The sequence below is a fragment of the Xyrauchen texanus genome, chromosome 12 (assembly GCF_025860055.1).
Source record: "Xyrauchen texanus isolate HMW12.3.18 chromosome 12, RBS_HiC_50CHRs, whole genome shotgun sequence".
Classification (NCBI taxonomy): domain Eukaryota; kingdom Metazoa; phylum Chordata; class Actinopteri; order Cypriniformes; family Catostomidae; genus Xyrauchen; species Xyrauchen texanus.
The window spans coordinates 17,309,383-17,335,037 of NC_068287.1; the positions used below are offsets into that span (position 1 = coordinate 17,309,383).

Consider the following 25,655-nt stretch of genomic DNA (forward strand, 5'->3'; position numbering starts at 1 on the left):
GAATATAGGATATTGGGTTTAGAGTTTGCTCTATAAAATATAACCGCTGGTAAAGGACTGATTGTTGCTGCTTGCTGCGCGTGGAAGCATGAAGTATCGCGTTTCGTCCACAATATGGTTCAGAACCAGACAACGCATATAACGGTTATTCTTTAAGAAAAGTCGGCCTGGTTTCGGTAAGATTCACTTTTAAGTATGACAGTTTCCTTCATTTCATATCAGTATTTGTATCTGAAACGCTATTGTTTATTCCAGTCCACGGTCATTTATATCGCATGTAAATCGTCACTGTTAGGAATAAAAAGGCTACATGACTGACCCCCCCCCGTTCAGAAAGCAGTTTTGTGCAGAAACAATGGCTGCGGCCTTACTTGACACTTTCGTTTCCGATGATAGTTTTGAAATGTCGTAACAAATACATTTCAGTAAGCGAGGCTCATTCAGAATGATAATTAGAGCTCGAGCGCATGTATCACTGTGGCGCGTGGGTTAGGTGGAAAGACTTTTCCGAGATGCTCACAGCAAATGTTGCATAACCTGTGGCTTCATGTAGGAGATACGCAACATTTTGTACAGCAATGATAGCATTCCTTACTGCGTAGTTACACTTAAGCTCGCAACAGTAGTTTCATAGCAATAATGACCTATCACGTGTCGTGTTGATCATATCCCCAAATACAATCGTGAATGTAAATTCACCAAAAATATGCTAAATATGTCAGAGGACTGCAAACAGCACATTTTATTGATTGTAAGATTGCCAATTTTAAGTTTTCCCAAAGTTAAGATAGCATCATCCTCGGCTGAGGCTCACAGACAATTAATTTCACTTTCTGTGGTGCTCAGTTTCATGCACTTGTCTCATCCAAGGGGTACTAGAGGGGGCATTGCACCCCTGGTTTTTTCTTGTGCACCCCTTTTAATAGTTCCCTCTTATTGTTAGTCATATGTCTTATTTCTAATGTCTTTCAGCTGTTGGAGGAACAATAATCTACAACCGCTTTGCAGAAGCCTCTGCCTCTTGTGGAGACCAGTAGCTGAATTTTTCATTGCCGGACAGCATGTCTATCATGGATCATAGCCCCACCACTGCAGTTGTGACAATCATTGTAATACTCATTGCCGTTGCTGCACTAGGGGCATTAATTCTTGGCTGTTGGTGCTACTTGCGACTGCAGCGTATCGGCCAGTCTGAAGATGAAGAAAGCATTGTCGGTGAAGGTGAAACCAAGGAGCCCTTCTTGCTGGTACAGTATTCAGCCAAGGGCCCACGGGTGGAGCACAAGACCAAGCTCACCCCTAACGGCACAGAGAGCCACACTTAATCTCTCTTCGCAATGTAAAATATGTGGTGGACCATGTTCAGGCTCTTTCAAGTCTAATGATTTCAATACGTCATATTATTACGCAGTACTGACGTTAAATTCCATTTGAAATGGTGCTAGAACTTCACCTTTTAAACAAGCTGATAAATGATGACAAAATTAGTGCATGCAGTTGTCTAGTTTGTTGCTTTGAGTAATGACCATTGATTGTTTTCACCCCTTTTGTGGTGGTCCGGTATAGAGCCCTATCATAATGTGAAATTGCTGATTGTCTGCATTTGTTGTCATATGCAATGCTATTTATTTATTTTGTTTGCCCTTAACTGCTTTCATCCAGAGCTGGCTCTGGTATCAAGATCAATACACATTTTCATTTCACTGACCATGTCAAAACGATGGTTAAAGCTTTTGAACAGTTTAAAGCTTATTAACCACTTGTCATCGTTATATTTTTAATAGAAGCACGCCAAGATGCCATAAATGGGTGACTAACAAAATCTGTCAAGAAATGTCCAGGTGTAACCCAAAATGTATGCAAAAAATTATTATGTTTTTAGGACCTTTAATGGGATAGTTTCCCCAAAAATGAAAATGCTCTCATAATTTACTCACCCTCACGCTATGCCAGATGTATACACTTATTTGTTCTGCTCAACACAAAGATTTTTAGAAAAATATTTCAGATCTGTTGGTCCATACAATGCAAGTGAATGGTGACTAGAACTTTGAAGCTTCAAAAAGCATATAAATTAGGCATGAAAAAAATCCATAAGACTTCAGTGGTTTAATCCATGTCTTCAGAAGTGATATGATAGGTGTTGGGAGAAACAGATCAATATTTAAGTTTAATTAACCTTTTTACAATAAATCTCCTCTTCCAATTTTTTTGGGCATTTCACCCCCTACTGTTAAGTTGAATTTATTGTTAAAAAAAAATACTTCTGCAGAATTGGGGTCAAATGTGCTAAGTATCATGAATGTTAATGGTCCTCCATTTTTTGATTTTGAAGTCAAATTGGACCAGGACATTTTCTTGACAGGCTTGGTGAGAACCCAAGTTGTGTAAAAGTAAATTGGTTTACCAAAGGTCTTAGATTACATTCAACCATGGTTTACAATCATGCTATCATTTGCACTTTTTAACTTTCATTTAATGTGTTACTGATTTCATAACAGCACTTGCTGTTTTCAATTTAATCCTGCTAGGAAGCCACAATAAGAATGAAGGCCAATGACTGGGCCCCATTTATTATAGTTTTATTCTGTTGGATCCAGAGGCATTCACTTTTGTGGTTGAGCACATTTCTACATTGTAAGGTTGAGATCATTTTAAAGTGTAAAATTATTTTTATAGATGGCTTGTTGTGCAGCTGGATAACAAAAACAGTCCTTCACAGTATCATTTACTTTCATTTGAATCCAGATGTTTTGGTGATGTAGCAGTGTTTGATGTTTGTACATGTTAAGAAATTGAGAGAGATTATTTATTTTTATACAAGATCCATGCAAATGTTGTCTCTAGAATTCATTGAGCAAAGTCAACAAGCCTTTTAAGGAAGGTAGCCAAATCAAAGCCTAAAATGCAGCTAAAATTATTTAATTGATGTTACTAGTACTTTATCATATATTTAGGGCACTGTCATACATTCTATGGCGAATGATTTTTGTGAATTGAACAATGAGAGCTCTCCAATAAGCCACATGAAGGATAGTGCATGCATGTTAATTGAATTTGCATATTTGAGAAGGCTGAGCATTGATGAGATTGTCACTCATCCCAGTGAGTCCAGCGTTTTGAACAATAAAACTGCATTTGTAACTAGAGGAAATGTCAGCCTAGTGTCTGCTCATGAGTTTTGTTTGTATTTGCAAGATTTTAAAATGGTACCTTTTACACTTCAATGTTATAAGTAGCACTAGGTTTGAATTGAATGGCTTATTGATACCAAACATAGTACCTTATATGGCTCTCATTTGAAGGTACCAAATGGATTAATAATAGTATTTTGTGTTTGAAACACACTGTTGCTGGTACACAATCCAAAAAACCAAAAACATACTGAATACATCCATTTAGGCCCAATCGTGCATTAAATCAGATACTGGATTCTGACTTACAATTCTTACAAAAGTGTATGTCCAATTTGGATAATTAAGTCAGCTATAATAAAGTTGAATGCTTTTACAGATTTAAATGATCTTGCTTGTATAGCATGATTACTGTATTTACTTGTAAGTATAAAAATTCATAGGAGTGTTGAGAAACCGAATGTCTGATGAATGCAAACTATGTGCAGTGTCTGAGGTATGCAGTGCAGAAATGTTTGAAAGAGTAGATGTGACTACAGAAAAGTGCCATACATGTCTAAGAGCTTGTGTAGTGTACCCAACGGTGTATAACATACCTTTAATTAAATTGCAGTTCACCAAAAAAATTATTTAGTTTGTGGTGACTCATGTAAACTTCCACTGAACAGTACTGAAGTTTACATCAAAATAAGGGAGTTGCCCCACCTTTTGACCAGTTCTTAAGACAAAAATAGATTTAATCATTTGTTTTTATTAACTATAGTCACCATCTGATTTTAAACCAGAGCATGTGTGTCATTCAATAATAATAATTAAAAAAAAAGGATTAAAATGTAGGAAATAAAAATGCTCAAAGAGCAAAATCTAAATGCTCACCAGATCCAAGCCAGAATGCATTTATTGAAAATTTGTATAGAAGTGCAAATAGAAAGGTCATTCTTTTCCAGTATCTCTCACTCATGGGTAAAACATGTCATGACATCAACCAAACTCACTTGTGTGATGCCAACTATATCCCTTATCACATCTCTATTAATACACCAAAATGGTATCAATTTGGAAGCTGAAAAGATGAAGACTTTGCGTTTTATGTTGGTCCATATAATACCAACAGGCTTTAACACAGCAATCATACAATATACTAATTTGGTGAGGATGTTGAATAACAGAAACAGGACCCAACATTCCAAAACGACAGTAAAGAAACAGCAAAAAAAAAAAAAAGAAACTTCATGGAAATCTCAGATGGCTTCTCTCACTATATCCATTATGTCCTTCCATATCTATATACTGCACTTTTGCTTGGATTCATGAACAAAATCCACATTCCACTTCCTGAAAGGTGATCCGCCGTGATATTTAATAACAAAAAAATAAAAAAGGCAATGGTGCGTTCATTTTAATCAGTCATAAAAGCAACAAAGCCAGTGATAACTCTGAACACAAGGCCAGCTCTGTGCTTTCCATTAAAATCTAGGAGGAACGTTTTTCCTCCTACACCGAGAGCTACACCATGCTCTCCTGATTCAATACTGAGCCAAAGATGTATTTTAATTCCAGAACACCCTGCATCAATCGTCAAATTAATTAAAACATTAGTTAATATCTTTAAGCAGAAAACTATATTTGCCAAAGTCATTATCATTTGGTGCCATCAAGTGATCTTTTCTGGCTTTGGCCAGTTTCATCAAAAGGAATTCTCTTCGGTCCTTCCATTCCTTCAACTCCTCCTCCCCATGTGCCAGTTTACAAAGTTCCTCCTCCGTGCAGGTGCCCTTGAGGAACCTGGAACGATCGAAACAAATACGTTAACACTACTTGTCTCAGCCTTTCAGAACACTTTGACTGGTGTTACATATTAACATGCGACTCACCGCTCACAGACTTTGAAGGTGCCTGTAGGGAAGCGATATTGCCAGCAGTTCTGATCGTCCTCCGAGTTGAACACTCGCTCCTTGTGCTTCTCAGAGGTGATGTGCTGCTGCCACTGCTTGTCGCTGTTGCAGTTTTTCCCACACAACCAACAATGGTTGCCAGCCTGATGAAACAGCAATATTTAGAACAGGTCTACTCAACTTCGGAAAGTCAGGTGCCGCAAAGTTGCATCCCTGTACCCTCGAGGGCCTCAATCTTAATTAATATATATTGTTCACCTAAAAATTCTCTCATCATTTCCTCACCTTCATGCCATCCCTGATGTGTATAACATTCTTTTGCTGAAGACAAATTAAATACATATCTCTGCTCTGTGGATGAGACACAGATCAACATTTATGTCCTTGGCATTTTTTACTATAAATCTTCACATTCACTTTTAGATGTGAAGTTGAAAATTTATTGTAAAATAACGACTTAAATATTTATCCGTTTCTCACCCACAGCTATTATAAAATCGCTTCTGAGGACAGGATTTCACCACTGGTTTCTTATGGATTACTTTTATGCTGCCTTTGTGCGTTTTGGAGCTTGAAAGGTCTAGCCACCATTCACTTGCCTTGTATGGACCTACAGAGCTGAAATATTCTTTTAAAAATCTTAATTTGTGTACTGCAGAAGAAAGGTCATACACATCTAAGATGGCACATGAGGAAATAAATGAGCAGTTTCATTTTTAGGTCAACAATTCCTTTGTCATTTTTTTTTTTAAACAGAAGGTCGCTGGTTCAATCCCCACAGCCACCATTGTGTCCTTGAGCAAGGCACCCAAGCAACCAGGTTGCTCCGGGGGGGATTGTCCCTGTAATATGTGCACGAAGTCGCTTTGGATAAAAGCGTCTGCCAAATGCATAAATGTAAATGCAAGTTTGATTTTCTGATACAGATCAGTTCTGTGGTCACTGTGATTATCAACTAACAAACACTATGAGTGTTCAACATCACACACCAGAGATGTGTTCAAAAACAAGAGCGATATATCCAAAATTAGCAGCAAAAAGGTGTGTACACACTGCCAGCGACATCGCGCGCGACAGCGACTCAATACCATTCATTTTCAATGCGAGCACAGCGACTTCCGGCGACACGAGCTGTCGCGACCGTTGGCGCGAGATGTGGGTGTGTCCAGCGACGCGACAAAGTTGAGAAAAGTTCAACTTTGGAGCGACTAACGGAAGCGACAGCCAATAGGAGAGAAGACGGGAGAGCTCACGTGATCCTTCTCTCTCTCTCAGCTCCTTGCTGTTAGAAATTTTCCAGTGTTCTATGATATGATATGTCTCTTCCCACGTACAAGGACATTTTTAAGAAAAATAATGTGCGGAAAGGTGTATCTGAGATCGCGGGGATTTTATGGACCCAGACAGACCGGCATTTGCATTTTCGCCGCAAATAAACAGCCGCTATGGCAAACAGCACGCCTTGTTTCTCATTCATCTTTCATATAAAGCATGTTATGTACTGATTCCATTTATATTTAGTCTTTTCCCTCCAAAATGTTTGTTTTTAGGTGGCAAGAAAAGAGATTCGCTGTCAACAGCAATGGAATGGCATCCGTGAATGTCATTTATAAACGTTACTAGGCAACCAGTAGTGGGAACACCCACTAGCGACTTCACATACGGTGTATGAACGTGCGCACAGACTGTTGACTGCTCTCATAACATCAGCCATGCCCAGATATTATTCGTTTTTGTAACATCCTCTTGCAATTGAATTTCCTCTTAAACGTGTTTCAGCAATGTAGAGAATAATCATAAATCCTCATGAAAACAGACAACTTAAAATTCATACAGATTTGATAGGCTGCTAATGTCTGATGGTGACACAACACAGGCTGCCAAAGATTGCTCGATGGCCACGTGTTGTGTTGCAATGATTTAAAATAATGTTTTAAGAAAGCATTTCATTAAGTTCTTTCTGATATGAGGAAGAGCTACTAAGGAAGTTGACAAAAGCAAATGGAAAAGGTGCAAGTGATCTTACGAATGCCAATCATAAGATCTAAATTTACATTATTGTACTACAGAGTTTCTCTGATATATAGCACTTGAAATTAAATATTAAAATGTCCATACCACTTCCTCTGCATAATCTGTGGGCATGTGAATCTGTTTGCCATTCTCTCTGGCAGCACTGCTGGAGGTTTCCTCACTCCAGCCCGGCTTCTGTGACTGCAGCCACATCTCATACAGCTGCTCCATGTCTGCAACTATACACACATGATATTGGTGACAATCTATTAAACGCAGTGTTGAGAAATGGACTACATGTAATCTGGATTATAGAATCGCATTACAAAATAAAGTATTTGTAATTACATCAGATTAATTACTAGTTTATGGATTACATATCAATTCAAGGGACAGACAAATAGCAAATTGATTTCATGTTTCCTAAGTGTTGGGAGTTTAACAAGGATAAATAATAAATTTTATTTAAAACCAACATAACCTAACTGATTTCTGGATGGCTTTACAGGAGAGTTTTATTCACTTTTCTGGTCAGAGTTAGTTCCATTGTTTATGTTGATGTTAAATGAATTTTATAGCCAAGGCATTATTCCAGATTCTATGAGTACAGCTCAGATATCTTAAAAAGGATAAAGACCCTTTAAATTGCTCCTCATATCCCCCAATCGGTCTCCTAAAATCAGACTATACAATAGTTACAAAAATAACTGCTTCACGACTTGACACTGCTTTCAAAACGGGCAGACTGGTTGTCAAAGAGAGATCCGTCTCAGATAACACTAGGATATTCTTTAACCTAATGGATTATATTAAGTCACATAAAAGTCCTGCTTTATTGATATCATTAGACACAGAAAAAGCTTTCTATAGAGTGGAATGGTAATTTATATTTTCAGTTCTTGAGAAATGTAATATGGCTTTTATTTGTATTAATTGGATGAAAAAAAAATTTACACATTACCAAAAGGCAGTAATTACTACAAACTCATTGAATTCGAAGATGGGTTGAATCGAAGTTAACGTTATCGACAACGTCAATCATAAAAAAAAAAATACAAAAAATTCAACACATATTAGATGTCGGATAGTTAACATTTAACATGAGATCATTTAAAATGCTAATGATGACGCAGGAGAGCAGCACTTTAGCTGTCCTCGATCAAGTCCGATTGAGGAGAGGAAGAATGAACAGCGATGTAGACCACAAAGTATGAAGGAATTATAATAAAAATGCAAAATAAGTAAATACAGAACAGAAGCAGTGCCGTTGTGATGTAAAATAAAGCAGAGCCATACATGCCATCCCACTGAAGAAAAACTTGCCTGTCAGAGCATCTAAAAAGGAAACACCCCAGTGTTAAATCTTTAATAAAAGGATGCACGAAAGTTCAAAGCAGGTTGTATAAATGAACAAACTCAGAAACTGGCATTTCTCTGTGGGGTCAAAAAGTGTTTCAAACTTCTCCCAGCTCATTCACTATCTCACACGGAGGAGCTCTTCACTCGCTGCAGCTAGATTATAACGTGATGGCTCGTGACATTGCGAATCATAATGTGCATCATGGTGTGCATCTTATTGTGAAGAAAATAGTGATTCAAGCTCTATTAGGGAGAGTGTTTGAGTTAAAGATGGATCGAAATCAAGAGAACAATAAGGTGAGTGTAGTCTTTGCCCATTAAAAAATGTTTTGGTTTTTCCAATATAAATACCCAAAACTCCTTAAATACATTTACTTTTCTGCAGAAGAAAAAAAAATTGTTATCTGAGAATGCTGAATATAATATTTAAATATTTTTTAAATATCTAAAAATCCTTTATTAAAAAAAATAAATAAATAATTAGGCAAGGCAAGTTTATTTATATAGCACATTTCATACACAATGGTAATTCAAAGTGCTTTACATAGAAGAGATTAAAATAAGAATAATTGAAACAGTTTAGAATATAAAATAAAATCCAGTACAAACAGTCGGACACACAGTGGCACAGTGCTCATTCAGTAAATGCACAGCTAAACAGATGTGTTTTAAGTCTGGATTTGAATGTGACTAATGTAGGAGCACATCTGATCTCTTCTGGAGAAACAAGATATTTAGACTTCCTTTCAGAGAATGCATCTTGAATAGAAGTAAATTCTCACTTTACTGCACTGGCAGAAGTATGAACAAGTGACAAAATACACTAATATACAAATATTCAACATACATTCTCTGAAAGCAAGTCTAAATATCTTCTATAAGCTATTGCTTCAAGTAAATATTTCTTGTTTTAAGGATTTTTTTTAGACAATTTTAAATGGAAAACAAGACACAGTTGATAACAATAGGATTTTTCGCAATGATTTTTAACAAATTAAACAAATCAAGTATTTTTCCCCTTTAATTCAGTGAATGTCATTTAGAGGTATTTTATGATGATTTTGTCCACTTTATTGTTAGTAAACTTGTTTAATGCAACCTTTTAAGTCGGGCACAATCTGAATAATCAGTTAAAAGCTAATGGTTAATCGTTGCAATAAGCACACAAATTATCGTTAAATTAGTAGATTATCAATATCATCGTTAGAGCCCCAATTTGAAGATTTTACGTTAACGAGGGGAGCAACGCAGGGTTGACCTTTGTCCCCTTTATTATTTGCTCTAATATTAGAGCCTTTGGAATCAGTTAGGACCATTATTAATATACAGTGAATTCAAGTAGATAATTTTGCATCAAACTCTTTGTACGCAGATGCTGTATTGCTTTTTATGATGAATCGGATACAGTCACCTCTTAAATACAATTCTTGAACAGCTGTCTGGGAAGAAACATTTAATACATCTTTAGCTTGCCCATTAAATCAGATTTCTTTTTATACTTACCAAAAGTACTGTACTAAATTAGGACTACCAAAATTACATATTTTATTTTCGTAATGTTAATAAAATTATACATAATGTTTCTCCCCCACCCCACCCCACCCCAGTAATGCTTAATTGTAAATTTGAATTTAATACACTTGATTTATACAAATTATTATTGGTTTTTTTTAAATGCAATAAGTAACCCAAAAGGTAATCAGATTAGATTACCTAAAGAGGGTAATTTTAAATTATACTTTTAATAGATTTTAACCTGATTATATTTCAGATTTAACCTACCCAACACTGAATAAGTGATTTTGGTAATGCTTTACAATAAGGTTGTATTCATTACTATTGGTTAACTACGGAAGCCCTGAAAAAAAAAAGTGAAAAAAGAAAGGTGAAAAAAAAAAAGTGTGTCTCAGTTCCTCCCTGAGCCCAAGTCTTAATTTTCTTGAAAAAATACTCACCCCTCAAAAGAAATATTTTTTTCCCCACATAAAAACAAAACAAATGCAGTACCAACCTTGGCCACTAGGTGCTACTATAAGTGAACATGTAATCTTGTGCTTTTAATGCTTTAAAGTTGCCATGTGCAGACTTTTATGGTGAAATTTAATTTTAAAGTTTTTTTTCTCCACCATGCGGTTTATGGAGCTAAAAGAGTCTCAATAAAGATAAATGCACACACTACATTCACATATGCACACACAGGATTCATACATGCACACACAGGATACACAAATGTGCACAAAATTCACAAATGCACGCACAAAATTTAAAAAGCACAGAAGATTCACAAATGCATAAAAAAATCATAAATGCACACAAAATTCATAAATACACACACAATTCAGAAATGCAAACAAAATTTACAAATGCACACAAGATTAAGAAATGCACAGGACAAGATTCAGAAATGTATTTCTGATGCACGCACAAATATATCTTGATTTACAAACTTTTTGCGGTCTGTGAACTTCACTGCATTTGTGTGTGAATTTTGAGACTCCCCTGACTTGGCTCGACACACAAATGCCTTTTTTAAACAAGGAATGATCTGGAACCAATCAGATATCTCCCTTGTTTTAGCCAATCACGAGAACGCACCCCACGTGGGGGATTGAGCCAATCACATGAACGCGTTCGCACAGCGCGTGCATGTGGTGCGGGCGCGTTCACGGTCATTGTCACTCAGTTGAGACCTCAACATGGCTTCTGGCAACGACAGGGGAGCGGTAAGTATAACTTAACGTGTTTAGCTAGTTATAGCTACGGAAGCTCAAAGAGGCCATGCGTTATTATTATTTTTCTGTCTCGTTTTCTCGTGATCTTGACATAACTAAGGTTGTTATCTCGTGATCATGACTTAATTTTCTCGTGATCTCGACATAACAAAAAGTTGTTTTCTCGTGATCTCGACATAACAAAAAGTTGTTTTCTCGTGATCATGACTTAATTTTCGAGATCTCGACGTCTCTCTGTCATTGACAACTTCCAGATTAGTGTCAGACACTTTAGAAGAAGACTATCACGTCTACAACTTTTTCGTAGAAAATACAGTGAACGTTTGGAACGTTTGGTCAATTTCATTGCCCGCCAACTTGAGGGACCGGGACTTCTGCATGACTGCAGTCAAGCCAGCCGCGATTTAGATCCGAGTGCGCGCATATTACAGTATTAACGGTACTTTGCGGAAAGCACATAAAGACGTGCTTCTTGACTCCTGTTGAGTGCAGAAGAAAGCAAGTCTTTCTATATTGATGAAAAGCGTTTATTAAGTGTTTGTGACGTGCTGCCTGGTGTTTATTAATATGTTTGATTTAGCCTATGTGAAAGGTGACTGGTTAGAACACTCTTGGATAGGGCAGGTGAATATTTTATAACCAAAGTGTAATGAATTAACATAACTTTACATTTACATATAATAAATTGTACTTTTCTGCCAAAGATCTCTCATTGTCCTTCATACCTTATAATAAACTTTTAATTGTAAATCCTGTAGCTCAATTAAAAACTGTATAGAAAATTAAAGGCAAAAACAACTTTTTGTTATGTCGAGATCACGAGAAAACAACTTTTTGTTATGCCGAGATCGAGAAAATTAAGTCATGATCACGAGATAACAACCTTAGTTATGTCGAGATCACGAGAAAACGAGACAGAAAAATAATAATAACGCATGGCCTCTTTTAGCTTCCGTAGCTATAACTAGCTAAACACGTTAAGTTATACTTACTGCTCCCCTGTCGTTGCCAGAAGCCATGTTGAGGTCTCAACTGAGTGACAATGACCGTGAACGCGCCCGCGCCCGCACCACATGCACGTGCTGTGTGAACGCGTTCATGTGATTGGCTCAATCCCCCACGTGGGGTGCGTTCTCGTGATTGGCTAAAACAAGGGAGATATCTGATTGGTTCCAGATCATTCCTTGTTTAAAAAAAGGCATTTGTGTGTCGAGCCAAGTCAGGGGAGTCTCAAAATTCACACACAAATGCAGTGAAGTTCACAGACCGCAAAAAGTTTGTAAATCAAGATATATTTGTGCGTGCATCAGAAATACATTTCTGAATCTTGTCCTGTGCATTTCTTAATCTTGTGTGCATTTATGATTTTTTTATGCATTTGAGAATCTTCTGTGCTTATTAAATTTTGTGAATTTTGTGCGCATTTGTGTATCCTGTGTGTGCATGTATGAATCCTGTGTGTGCATATGTGAATGTAGTGTGTGCATTTATCTTCATTGAGACTCTTTTAGCTCCATACGGTTCAGGGCTTCCGTAGTTAACATGAACTAAGATGAACAATAATTTAAATATTAATCTCCTTTTTAATGTTAAGTTCAACAAACTAACACATTTTTAAAAGTTGTATTTGTTAAAATGAATACATAATTAACTAACTTGAACTATAAATGAACAATTTTATCTTTACAAAAGAATAAAGATTAATGCTGTAAAAATATATTGCACATTTTTAGTTCATGATCCCTAATGCATGGAAGTAATCAAATAAAACCTTATTGTAAAGTGTTGCTGTGTTTAATTATTGGCATTGAGCAATCCTAAAAGGTACTACTTACTATTGTTTTCTTTCATGAAAGTCCATAAATCTCGTTCCTCTGTGCTGTGCGCAAAGGTGCAGTTTCCAATGTACTGACACTTTTTGCCTGATGCCACATGCAGACAAATCTACAAACATGCAAATAACACAATTAATCAATAGACAGAGGTTATTATATTCATAAACCTTAAACTTGGTGAAAAAAAAAAAAGTGATGGAAAAAAAACTGGAATCTTTCATTAAAATTTTGTAAGCATGAATTCTACGTTACACTTACTTCAAACTGAGCAGGAATGGGCTTTTTTGTTGGGAGAGGGCGAACTGTTGTCCACTTTTTCCGTTCAACTGAGCTAACCAGAACCACTCGTCTCTCTTTAGACCAACTGGTCAACAGGAAGTCGCAAAAAAAAATACTATTAGTCACTGTCAAAATATTCGACTTAAAAGCTGATGTGTGTAATTTTTTTCAGTGTTTAAATTCTGGGATACCCAGCTTAATATGCAGTCTCAAAAATAAGTTAGCCATTTGTAGGTTTATTTCACCTAAAATGAGTAACATTGTGGTGCTATTAAAACATTGCTGTTTGAGCAGTCCGATGAGCCCGACAAAGCAGTTTGGGTCAGGGCAATCTATTTTGTACAGACAATGGGAGGAACATTTCTATTTTTTTTATTTATTTATTTATTTTTTTAAACAGATGTAATTTTTGCTATTCTGTCTGGTGACAGAATTACACACTTCAGTTTTAAAAACTGCAGTTCAGTGAGATAATAATTCCATACTCACGGATGCCTAGCCTTGGCACTGCAGTACTTCTTGTCTTTGTCTGGCTCACTGACTTGACCGTTTCTCCAACACTGTGCACATACGAACTGCAACTTCAGGTTAGGTGGTCCAAATCTGCGCAGAGCTTGATGGAGCTCCTATGAGGTCGCAAAAAGAAAGACAATCCAAGAGATGTCTCAGAGAAATGTGGGCATAGATGTGCTATGATATGCAGGGTTCCCAAACCTTTTGACCAATGAATTTCCATGACCATTCCAGTCGTTTGAGACAACTGGATACAAATTTTAACAAATAATGTTGATTTAGACCAAATTGTTAATGAGTCTTTTAAACAAACATGTGAACCAGACAGAGCAATTCAATGAGAAGAATTGACTTAACAGAAAGATTTGCTAAAAAAATAAATAAATCAGGTAACAATATTGCTTGCCAGTAAGTTTCACTCCACAAAAGAGCATTGCCAAGCCAATTAAATACTTAAGAGCAAAGTATAATAACTTTCATTAATTTTGATATTCCCGAATTTTCCATGACCTTATGAACCCTGGATATATAGTCGGTAGTTCCGCTACAAACTAACTCTACCTGGGCATGAGGAGCAGCATCCATATTCCAATATTTCTGGGACTCTTGAACGATACTTTCATGTTTGATACCTAAAAGCAAAAAAGGTATTTAAATAGTGTTTTATGTACTCTTATGTCTTAATATAATTCACTCATCCTGAGTGGCAGGTCACCTTGTTCACTCTGCATCATCCAGACTTTGAGCTCGATGAGGCTGTGCGCATAAAAGCAGGAATCCTCTCTCTGACACCCATATCGCACCTCATGCCTACACAGATCCATCTGGCAATATGGGTGGTAGAGACGGATTTTGGAGTACCTAACGGTTTTGTCCTTCAAAATATGTACAAGGCACCTGAAGAATAAAGCAATAACAGCCTTTTGTTATTCACAAAACTTTGCATGACATCACGAGTGTCACACAATGGGTTTTTATCTTTTATTCAGAACAACTTCATTCACTGCAAGGCATGCCCAGACAGTAAATGTGCATATTCATGCCCACACAAGAGATGCTTACTTCTTTTCCTCAAATGCATGCTTTGTCACTGGGTGAGAGCATAGACTGGGGTTGTCCTTATTGGTTTTGCTGATTATTCTGGGTTTGTGATCAAAGCATACCTAGAGACCAAGTCACACACATTAGATATGTACAGCTTCATAAAAATTATGCAAATTTCAACTGTGACTTGACAAACACTGAAACTCCATTCCTTTGAAAACCGGTAATTCAAGTTGACGAATGATGAAATGAGATTAGGCAGATTAAAAGGCAGATAATCAGTTGCTAAAAAAAAAAAACTGACTTTGACAATGACAACTGTCAAATTACTTAGACTTTTCAACCCCACTTTATCTAGAGTCATTGTCTAAGTTTGTTCACATAAAAAAATCTGGGATTCAAAAATGTAAACACGCAGTAAAAATTTAAACAAGCAGAAAATAGACATTGACGCAAACCGAAAAAGCAATGGTTTGCGCACTATTTATAGGTCACTAAACAAATATAAAAGGAAATTTGTGACATTGACCATGTTAACAGATTTCCTTGTGTCCATTGAAGCACACAAGACACAAGGGAATCTCCAATCATGCTGGATAACACAGATTATTAGATTTTCCACAAATTTATGAATTCCATGACAGTTTTTGTGCATGCTGTCATTAAAGTAAAATGGGTAAATTCATGCTAACTCTTCTCTCAAATTGTTATGCTGAATCTAATGTGTGATGAACTGTATTAAATAAGAAAAATGTTAAATCGAAGCCTTTCACAAGCAGTTTGAGACTTTTTGATCTCAAATGTACAGCAGGTAAATTAACTTACAGATGTATCAGGGATTTCATCTATATCGAACAAGCCATTTGAACAAAAACAGCACAATTTACCTCACAGAGGAACATAAATATCCCATGGTGCTCCTGTAGGATTTTAGGAACAGACAAATTGATCTTGGGTCTCGATCCATAAGGATCACACAGATTGTCTCTGCAGATGAAGCCTTTGCGTTCCAGGGTCCACACATCAATTTCCTCTTGGCAGTAAGCAAAGGTACAGTGTCCTAGATACCTGCATTCTTGTCCCATTGCTACATCTATAAAGCATAATATTTGAAGCCTTTAAGTAAGGGATAATTTACAGCCAGCAGATATTTATTGCAAACATGTTGCTCAGGACCCAGTTGCAAAATTAGAGGTAATTTAGCGGTCAGTATTAGGGCTGTGAATCAATAAAAATTGTAACCAAATAAATTACATGATATGCCAATTAATCACATATCAATACTTGCTGAGAGGACCCCAAATAAATACAAAATACAAATAACTAAATATCTATAATATAATAATTCAGATCATTGAAAAAAAAACATTAGTGTGGCAGACGAGTAAAGAAATTATTATTAGACCATACAAAAAAGGCAATATCATATCACTGAACATAAGCTTATCACTGGCCTACAGTGCAAAGTAATCAGTTTTGCAATTGAGTTCAACAATTTGTAGAAGTAGACGTAAGGGCTGTGCACACAAGCAGAGTTTTTACGTTCTGTATAGTATAGCATCACTGTACATCCAACTACACAAGTCCCATTACAATTGGCAAAAGGTTTCAAAAGTCATAAGCAATTACACAATTTGACAAGTTTGGCGCTGTCCTCAAACTTAATACCTTCAGGACATGGCTTCGGTGACACATACCAAATTGTGTAATAAGCCAATGAGTTTCTAAAATACAACTAAAGAAAAAATTCTATATGGTCAATGCACAATATGGTCAACATACAAAAATTGGGGAACATTCTACTCTATATGCCCCAACGAATCTAAAAGAGACCAGTCTCATTTGTCTTAGGCCAAACTATTCAGAAGTTAAAAGCAAAAGCCATTTTGCATATTTCTTGACCATTAGGTGACACTGTGCCGGTACATTCAACTCATGCTTGTGATCATATAAACTAATACGTTTCGTGTTACAGCCTCAAGTCCATTTTGGGATCCTCGTCGTTGAATATGTTCCTGTCCTTGTCACAAGTGTCTATAGATGCTGCATACAAAACTACAAGCGAATCGGACCTACTGTCTCAGAGATCAAAAAAGTACACTAGCGGCCAAATTTTTACAGATGTACAAAATGTACAGATTTTGTCATTTCGGTAGGAAATTGGTACTTTAATTCACCAAAGTGTCATTCAGCTGATCACAAAGTATAGTCAGAACATTACTGATGTAAAAAAAAAAAAAAACAGCACATCACTATTTTTTATTTAGATCAAAACTTGACAGGCCCCATTTCCAGCAGCCATCACTCCAACACATTATCCTTGGAGTTATCATGCTAATGCAGTTTACAATACACGATTTTAAGCCCGATATGCATGCGCCGACAGTTTTGTGGAGATTGAAGACAAAAGCCTGAAATCGTAGGCAAATCAGAGCTCGCTCCAGTGAGTGAAGATCGCAAATGTATGAACTATCAAAGATGTGATTTGAGAGAAGCGCCGATGCGTCACCAATGTCAGCGAGATATCTAGAATGTTAAATGTCTGGACCTGTCTGCGATTCCAAAACACGCAATGTGAAATATGTTTTGACTGAATACATCTGCAACGTTGACCTACAGGCAATGAGAGAGAGCAAGAAATTGGGCACAGGAAGTTTCAGTGGAGTCCTGATGTACCTGCAACAGAACATCAACTAGCATGTGGCATCAAGTAAGACTCATTGGAACGTAGAAATGGAGGAAAATGTTTAACTTTGACAGGAGCACTAGTGCCTATTTGATGTTTCCTCTGAACTGTACCACAACCGGGTGGAGAAAGAGAGGAGTTGGGAGAGAAATCGTCAATTCTCCTGGACAATTAGGTAAGCAAATAGGTAGATTTTTCATTAGGAGGTACTTTCATATTGGAACCAATAAAATATCCGATTAAAAAACCTACTAGGGCTGCACGATATATCGTTTCAGCATCGATATCGCGATGTGCGCATCCGCAATGGTCACATCGCAGAACGTGCGATGTAGTAAGATAAACATAGTCTACTTGTGTTGTCAAATACTTTCGAACGCTCACAACAAGCAAAAGATGGCAACAAGCAAAGCAGAAGCTGCTGCGGAGGCTCAACTGAATCTGGTCGAAAAGAAAAGTGGAAAAAGCCAGTTTTGGAAATTCTTTAGATTTGAGGCTGGTGAAAAGGGAAATGTCATAGATAAGCAAAAACCTATTTGTAAACGCTGCTTTCGCAATTTTCTGATGAGAGGAGGAAACGCATCTTTAAAGGAAACATGCGTTACATCTTAAATGCAGTTATATTTAATGTGTTATAGCTTTCTTAAAGTTCAAATAATACAGAAGCAGATCATGTTAATAACTATAAACTGGCATTTCTCTGTGTGGCGAGCGCCTCTTCTATGAGTTGCGCGAATGTACCGATCTAAGGGGGGAGAGATTGAAACTGCACCAGCTGAGAGAGACTCTGCCTCAGATACGCTCATCCCTCAAACGCGGACGCTTAATGCAGCTAGATTAGAACGAGATTGCTTGAGACTTATTTAATCATAATATATGTCATTGTGCATTTCTTATCGTGAAGAAAATTGGCAATATGCAGCTTTATTAATAAGAGAGCACTCAGCGCATTAGTTTGGAAATTGTTTTTTATTCATTCTATTGTATTTTTTTTAGTACTTGGTAAAAACTTAAAAAGTAAAAGTTGCAAAAGTTGAAGCAAATCTTATATAAGAGTTCAAAAATACTTTAAACATACATTGTACAGATTTTTTATAATTCAAAATTAATATATTTAACTCAAGTGTTGCTCAAATGGCATATTTCTGTTCTTAGTTCTGCTGCTAATGTTTTGTTAACTTTGTTAATAAAAAAGTGTTGTTTAGTAACCTGTTTTTGTGTTTTACTTTGGTACCAAAAAGGTATTAGTACTACTGAAATTTTGGTACCGTGACAACACTATAGTCTACAATATTTTTTTTCCAATAGGAAAAGAAGCATTAAATCTGGCTGATATTACGGAATTTACTTTGATTTATGGGTTCATAGATACAGAGTTTATTATAATTCTTAAAAAAAAAAACATTCATTGCTGCACGTTGTTGACGTGCAGGCTCTGCTTGCGCTTGATGAAACGATGAGCGAGGAACAGGCAAAAAGAAATGGAGGATTTGGTTGCAAAAAGAAATACATTGTCAGTTATACGGAAATATTGTGTCTACAGACAGGATGATGTTGACCAAAACAAAAAACTATTTCAGATGCCTTTGCCAGTTACACCATACGAGAAAGTTTCCAAACGGCAGAGAAAAATCAATGCTTCAGTAACATTCCACCTTGCGAAAGACATGGTAACAATTTAGCAAAGAGGGTTATAAAAACATGATCCAGTCACTTGACAAGCGGTATGTAATACAATCAAGCAACTATTTAAGTTATTTATTTTATAAACATTTTATGTTGTATTTTTGTAAACCACTCAGGGTTGGTGAATAGCTGCACTTTCCCCCCCCAAAGGGTTTAAATAAAAATATATTTATCGTTTAAATTTCTTTAAAAAAAAAAAAAAGTTTGAAATCTAATTTGTAATATAATAAAATGTTAAATTATTAACTTATTTTGTAATTCACATAAATTATTGTGATAATGAAACTTCCTTAGTGTAATGCTCCATTTTAACCTGGTTGGAGTACAGAGATAAAGCCTCCTGTAATCTCCCGAATCCCTTCTAGACACCACCTTTATTTTAGGGTAAGCAACATGCATTATTAATATCATAACATGTTAGATTGTTGACTTTAGGGTGAATTGATATAGTAGTATTACATGAATACAATGGAACCATGGTGAATTAAACAGTATTAATTATAATAAAATAAACTACCCAAAATGTGTCAAACAAAAGTCATTTTCTTTTTTTAATTAAAATTTTCCATGAAGATGCAGTTCTCTACAAAATCACCCCAATCATTCTAGAATAATTAATTCTTCTCAAACAGAGCTATTCAAGTCATCTGGCGAAGTTATCCTGTATTTTTTCATATCGCAACATATATCGCAATGTCAGTTTTTTCCAATATCATGCAGCCCTAAAACCTACACACCATATTTTGAAATGCATAACATATGATGCATGCATTGGGTTTTCGTATCTCGCATCACTTCTCGCTTGTAGGCCTACTCTGTTGTGAAACGTAATTTGAGTCCAGGCAGAGTGTCAGGGATTCGTCAATAGTGAAATGTTTTGTAATGCGTTCACCCGTTGCCGATTTCTTGTGTAATTTGAAAACGCTATGACTTCCATGACAAGACGGACAGTTGTGTAATATGAACGGTACCACGTTCTGATGTCTTTGAAAGTAGTCTAGTGCATAGGAGGCATAAAATCACTTGCCATTATATCAACACTGCTGAAAGCTATTTGGCTCATTAAATGAAGCTTAACATTGTCTGTGTTTGTATTTGAGTTGCCACAGTATGCAATGGACTGGCATGCCTTAAGGTCAATATTAGGTCAAAAATAAAAATAAAAACTGCTTTCTCTAAAAACTCAGTCAATCATTGTTTTGGAGGAATGAAAGCTTGAAATTGCCAAAAAACTGAAGATGTTATGCTAAGGTGTACACTAGTTTTCAAAGACAAAGGACAACTGGCTCTAACAAGGACAGAAAGAGATGTGGCCGGCCAGATGTACAAATAAACAAGAGGGTAAGTACATAAGAGTCTCTAATTTGAGAAATAGACGCCTCACATGTCCTCAGCTGACCGCTTCATTGAATTCTACCCGCTCGACACCAGTTTCATGTACAACAGTAAAGAGAAGACTCAGGGGTGCTGGCCTTATGGGAAGAAGTGCAAAGAAAAAGCCACTTTTGAAACAGAAAAACAAAGAAAAAAAAGGTTAGAGTGGCCAAAGAAACAGACATTGGACAACAGACAATTGGAAAAGAGTGTTATGGATCTTAACCCCATTGAGCTTTTGTGGGATCAGCTAGACTGTAAGGTGTGGGAGAAGTGCCCGACAAGACATCTATGGCAAGTGCTACAGGAAGTGTGGGGTGAAATGTCACCCGAATATCTGGACAAACTGACAGCTAGAATGCCAAGGATCTGCAAAGCTGTCATTGCTGCACGTGGAGGATTTATTTTTATTAGAACACTTAGTAGTTTAAGTAGTTCTGAAAAAAAAATCCAAGTAATTTTTCATGTTATTATGTCATGACTAAACATTGTGATCAGTTGAATTCTACTTGGGTGAATTAAAGTACCAATAAGAACTAAATCTGTACATTATTCCAAACTTTTGGAAAATTCAAAATGCCAGAAAATCTAGTGAGCAGAGCTTTGAAACGATGCAACCTACTGGGACTCAACATGACCTAAGAAATCAAAGGAAATCATTTAGTTTTTAGGCCTTATGGTTCAAAAGTAATAGGCTGAAACGGGTGTGCCACTTTGAACCATTTGTGGCACAAAAGGGGTCAATTTCTTTTGAGAGTGATCTCAATCAGGGTTCCAAATTTCATAACTTTCCCATGTATGGTTATATAGGTCATAGACTTTAAGTGCAGAATAATAATAATAAGGATAATAGATACAAAAACTACTCTGCCCTTAAATATTAGACTTCTCAATGTCTTGATTGACCAATCAAAATTAAGTATTCCAGAAAAAGAAGTAATAATCTGGGAAAGAGCTTTATGGGAAGTCACAACCTATACATTCAAATCTGCTTTACCTTTGCAAATATAATAAGGCCCCATGTACTGGTTTTTGGTGGGTCTTGGACGAATAAGCTTCCATGTTGGGAGTTCTGTGTGTTTAAGTCGTCCCAAAAGCAAATCATTTTTGCATTTGTGGTCCTCTGGATGGTAGGTGTAATCCAGTACTCCAGGTCCTGTGTATTTAAGCAGGTGATAAAGCATTCATATGCAAAACCTCATGAGCTGCAAATGTTGCCTAGCAGCACTTCTACATGACTGATGCTTACCGGTTTTAATATAGCATGAGGAACAGGCCTGTTTGAAATCATGGGTATCAGCAAGAGGATTCTTGGCAAGATCCAACTGTGGCGGATAATCATGCATATATGTCCCATTGGATGAGCTGAAACCCATCCCGATGGGTGGAATACTTGGCACTTGCATGTCACTGTTGCCCAGCTGAAGGAGCAAATCAAAGAGTTAAACCAAAGAGAATCAATGAGCACAGCTGAATGTAATGTTAACCAAAGGGAAAATAAATATATAAACTTCTTACCGACATGAAATGATGCTGGCTAAAATGATTTTCTGGTCCATTTTTGAGGTTTAAAGAAAAGGAACAGAAAAGATAAATCAGAATATATAAGACAAAACAGACAGAATTCTTCTTGAAGAACAGTACAGTTTCCAATTACCATTTAAAAATGTATGAATTTGTAAGTGCATTGAATATAAAAGTGCCATTTGCAAACACTGACTTCTGAGGAAAGGCATTTTTTTTTCTTAGCTGTTTTTGCAATTCATTTTACAGTAATTCTCCCAAATATTTAAATTCTCATATAATTTACTCACCCTCATGCCATCCCAAATGTGCATAACTTTTTTCTTCTGCAAAATGTAAACAAAGATTTTTAGAAGAAAATCTCAGCTCTGTATTTCCATAGAAGTGAATGGGCTCCAAAGAAATAAATACATAAAACACGAAGTCAGCATAAAACTAATCCAGAAAAGTCAAGTGGTTTAATCCATGTCTTCTGAAATGATCCAATCAATTTTAGGTGAGTACGGACCAAAATAGAACTCATTTTTCACTGTACATCTTGCCATTGCAGTCACAAGGCAGGATCATGATTTCAAGCTTGATTACACTTCATAGTGCCTGACGCATGCACAGAGCACTATAGCCAAGGAGACTGCTCATGATCAACATTTACAGAGAAAAAAGGAGTTGCATTTTGGTCTGTTCTCACCAAAAACTGATCGGATTGCTTCAGAAGTCCACTTCTGGTTTACTTTTAAGCTGTCTTTATGCCCTTTTTGGAGCCTGAAAGTTTTGGTCATTATTCACTTGCATAGTATGGTCCTACAGAGCTGAAATATTCTTCTAAAAATCTTTAGAATCTGCAGAAGAAAGTCATACGTATCAGGTATGGCTTGAGGGCAAGTAAATATTGAGAGAATTTCATTCTGGTGAAACCATTCCCGTTGTCCAAATAATTCTTGGGGCTACTGTATGTTAAGATATCTATAATGTTATGGAAACATACCTGTCTGAGACTCTGAAAATGACAAACTATCCAATGAATCCAATGATGTAAATGTGTCCAAACCAAGAGAATATGATGAAATTGGTTTGTGGTAGGGAGCAGGCAAATTTATTGTGCAATGTGAAGCCATGTTCATAAATGGATGGCTCAGGTGGGAAGGCATGAGCAGAGAACTCTGCATTGAACAGCTGGCAGCAATACTGGTTGGTAAAGGAATAGGACCATCTACTGTAGGAATATCCTTGATGGGGAAAATAGAAACATAATTAACATCAAGATATTGTTTTCGTTTTCTTTTTCTTTTGTTTGCACTCAAATCTTAAATTGATCTCATGCTTTAAAAGGGATAGTTCACTCCAATAAAGATTCACAAGGACATAAATTATTCACCCTTATTTTGGGTGAACACATAAGGAGGTGTTATTCAGAATGTTATTCTCAGTCACCATTTACTTTCTTAATTTTTTTTAAAATAAAATGAAAGTGAAAAGTGACTAAGCCTGTCATTCAGCCAAAATTCTCATTTTGCGTTTCACAGCAGAAAGTCAAAGGTTTGGCACACCACAAGGATGATTAAATGACAGAATTTCCATTTTTGGGTTAACTACCCATTCTTACCAAAGAATTCTCTGAAGGACTTGCTCTGTCTAACAGCTCATCTAAATCATCGCCAATTATATCTGTATCATAGTCCAAGCGAGACTCTGGTATTGTGTAAGAGTCATTGGGCCTGGTTCCATTAACCAGGGGAACATGCAGAGGCATGGGAACAGGCTCTGGGTACTGAGTTTCAACTGGGATGACTGGTGGTGAGATTACACCGGCAGGAGGCTTCACCTCAACCTCATCCTTCTCAATTACAGTGCAACACACTGGCATGCTGACTGGTAATGGGCCACCCATACCCTGCATAGACTGGCCAACTTCTATGAAGCAAATGGGGACAATGAGGCATTAATGAGATGAGCGCAACCGATTTCCAAAACTAGTAGTTCCTGTATAAAAAAAAAAACATTGACTTACCCATTTCAATGTCCTCAACAGATGCAGAGTTTTGAGAATGCTGCTGGGATACAAATTGATTCAGCAAAAATTTCTCTTTACTACATTCACAAAATTTTACACTGTAAGAAGTCTTACCTTATCATTAACAGCTCCTGACAGACTGGAGCCAGGCAAAACATTTAAGGCAGGCTGTTTAAAAAAGAAAAAAAGGGATAGTCAATTTAGCACAAACATACATCATTTTATAATAATTTACTCAAGCTCATGTTGTTGCAAACCTGTATGCCACAGTCAACATTCACTTTCATTCTATGAAAAAAATGTTGCATGAGAGTAAATGGAAACTGATGCAAACGTTCTGCCTAAAATCTCCTTTTGGTTTCCATGTAAGAATGAAAATCATACGGGTTTGGAGTGCATGATGACAATTATAATTTTCAGGTGAACTATTCCAAAAAGTAAAATTTTCTCTGGGACAATCAATTAATTAACGTTCATCCTTTTTATGCATGCACTACATTTTTATGGCTGATGCTGATATTTAAGCTAATATTGTACCTAAAAGGGTACAAAAGCATAATGCATATATATATATATTTTTTCTACCAATAAATAATTAAACATGGATTGGAACTGTTGAACACATGACAGGCCAAACTTTTTAAGAGAGTCAGCCACAATGAAAGATAAATAGAAGATAAAATAGATAGACAAAAAATAAATAAAAAATATAGCATGATGATTGATGGGGGCAAAACTTTTTTGCATTTTTGTTTTTGCTCTTCAAAACAACAGAACTCACATTTTAAATGCATGTATATGATAGAAAATTACAAATTCATACTATTGAGCAATTCCACAGAAATGTCAACCACATCATTGAAAAATAAGAATTTTAATCAATGCCCTTTTCTGTGCTACTAGTGGCACCAAATGGAATTATAAGTGCAGGGCATATTAGCGACATTTGCAGCAATCTCATTATTAGCACTCTTGTTTGCCAGAGCGATCTCATCATTCGTGGTGGTGGTGTGTGCCTCCACCAACTTGTAAATGCAACGGCAATGTTCAATCTGGTTTTAATCAGTTCTCCATATTTTGGCCTAGCTACATTTATTTTCCTCTGTACACGTCTGCTCATATACCCCCAGGCGGAACAGGTAGCCAAACACATGCAATAGTTTGAGCTAGAAAGGGACGGGTGGGGCAGAGCAGGCCGCTCAAAATATAAACAAAGTTTATATTTTTAGGGATTGTAAACCAACTTACAGCGGTCAATGAACATAAAACTGTGATAGTAGCACGTATTTTGAAATAATGATAAAAAAATAAGTTACACACTTCACCTTTAGATTATATTATGGAGTAATGGATAATGCCATACAGACCGCTAGACACAGTGCTCACACATTGCTGAAAGCAGACTATATTTTAAAACGCAGCCTTTAAGCTTTAATAATTGTGCGAGACGATATGGTGATATTAATCTTAACTCAGTCAATCATGCAGCCTTAATGGATATCATACCGAGGTCTCAGAAGTCAAATTGAGCCAAAGCATTTTGGATGTTTTCTCTCGTCATCTAGTCTAT

The 25,655-nt window shown here is 36.5% G+C and overlaps 2 protein-coding genes across 4 annotated transcripts in view; one reads left to right on the plus strand and one right to left on the minus strand.

Moving 5' to 3' along the window:
- On the plus strand, positions 1 to 4,358 carry snn (stannin). Its single transcript, XM_052139523.1, has 2 exons — positions 1 to 176; positions 973 to 4,358. The coding sequence occupies exon 2, from the start codon at positions 1,062 to 1,064 to the stop codon at positions 1,323 to 1,325; it is 264 nt and encodes an 87-aa protein (XP_051995483.1). The 5' UTR covers positions 1 to 176; positions 973 to 1,061; the 3' UTR covers positions 1,326 to 4,358.
- Positions 3,943 to 25,655, minus strand: part of zc3h7a (zinc finger CCCH-type containing 7A) — a 24,115-nt gene continuing 2,402 nt past the window's right edge. The window contains exons 7-23 of one of the 3 annotated variants that reach the window (XM_052139520.1): positions 24,200 to 24,253; positions 24,083 to 24,125; positions 23,678 to 23,985; positions 23,060 to 23,300; positions 22,069 to 22,100; positions 21,800 to 21,971; positions 21,548 to 21,706; positions 15,692 to 15,897; positions 14,823 to 14,923; positions 14,476 to 14,657; positions 14,322 to 14,392; positions 13,737 to 13,873; positions 13,227 to 13,332; positions 12,969 to 13,077; positions 7,148 to 7,281; positions 5,009 to 5,172; positions 3,943 to 4,919 (exon numbers count right to left, since the gene is read on the minus strand). In XM_052139520.1, the coding sequence (XP_051995480.1) occupies positions 4,730 to 4,919; positions 5,009 to 5,172; positions 7,148 to 7,281; positions 12,969 to 13,077; positions 13,227 to 13,332; positions 13,737 to 13,873; positions 14,322 to 14,392; positions 14,476 to 14,657; positions 14,823 to 14,923; positions 15,692 to 15,897; positions 21,548 to 21,706; positions 21,800 to 21,971; positions 22,069 to 22,100; positions 23,060 to 23,300; positions 23,678 to 23,985; positions 24,083 to 24,125; positions 24,200 to 24,253 (2,409 nt within the window). In that variant the 3' untranslated portion in view covers positions 3,943 to 4,729. The remainder of the gene's footprint in view (positions 4,920 to 5,008; positions 5,173 to 7,147; positions 7,282 to 12,968; positions 13,078 to 13,226; positions 13,333 to 13,736; positions 13,874 to 14,321; positions 14,393 to 14,475; positions 14,658 to 14,822; positions 14,924 to 15,691; positions 15,898 to 21,547; positions 21,707 to 21,799; positions 21,972 to 22,068; positions 22,101 to 23,059; positions 23,301 to 23,677; positions 23,986 to 24,082; positions 24,126 to 24,199; positions 24,254 to 25,655) is intronic. The other 2 variants (XM_052139519.1, XM_052139521.1) reach the window with 2 other exon arrangements.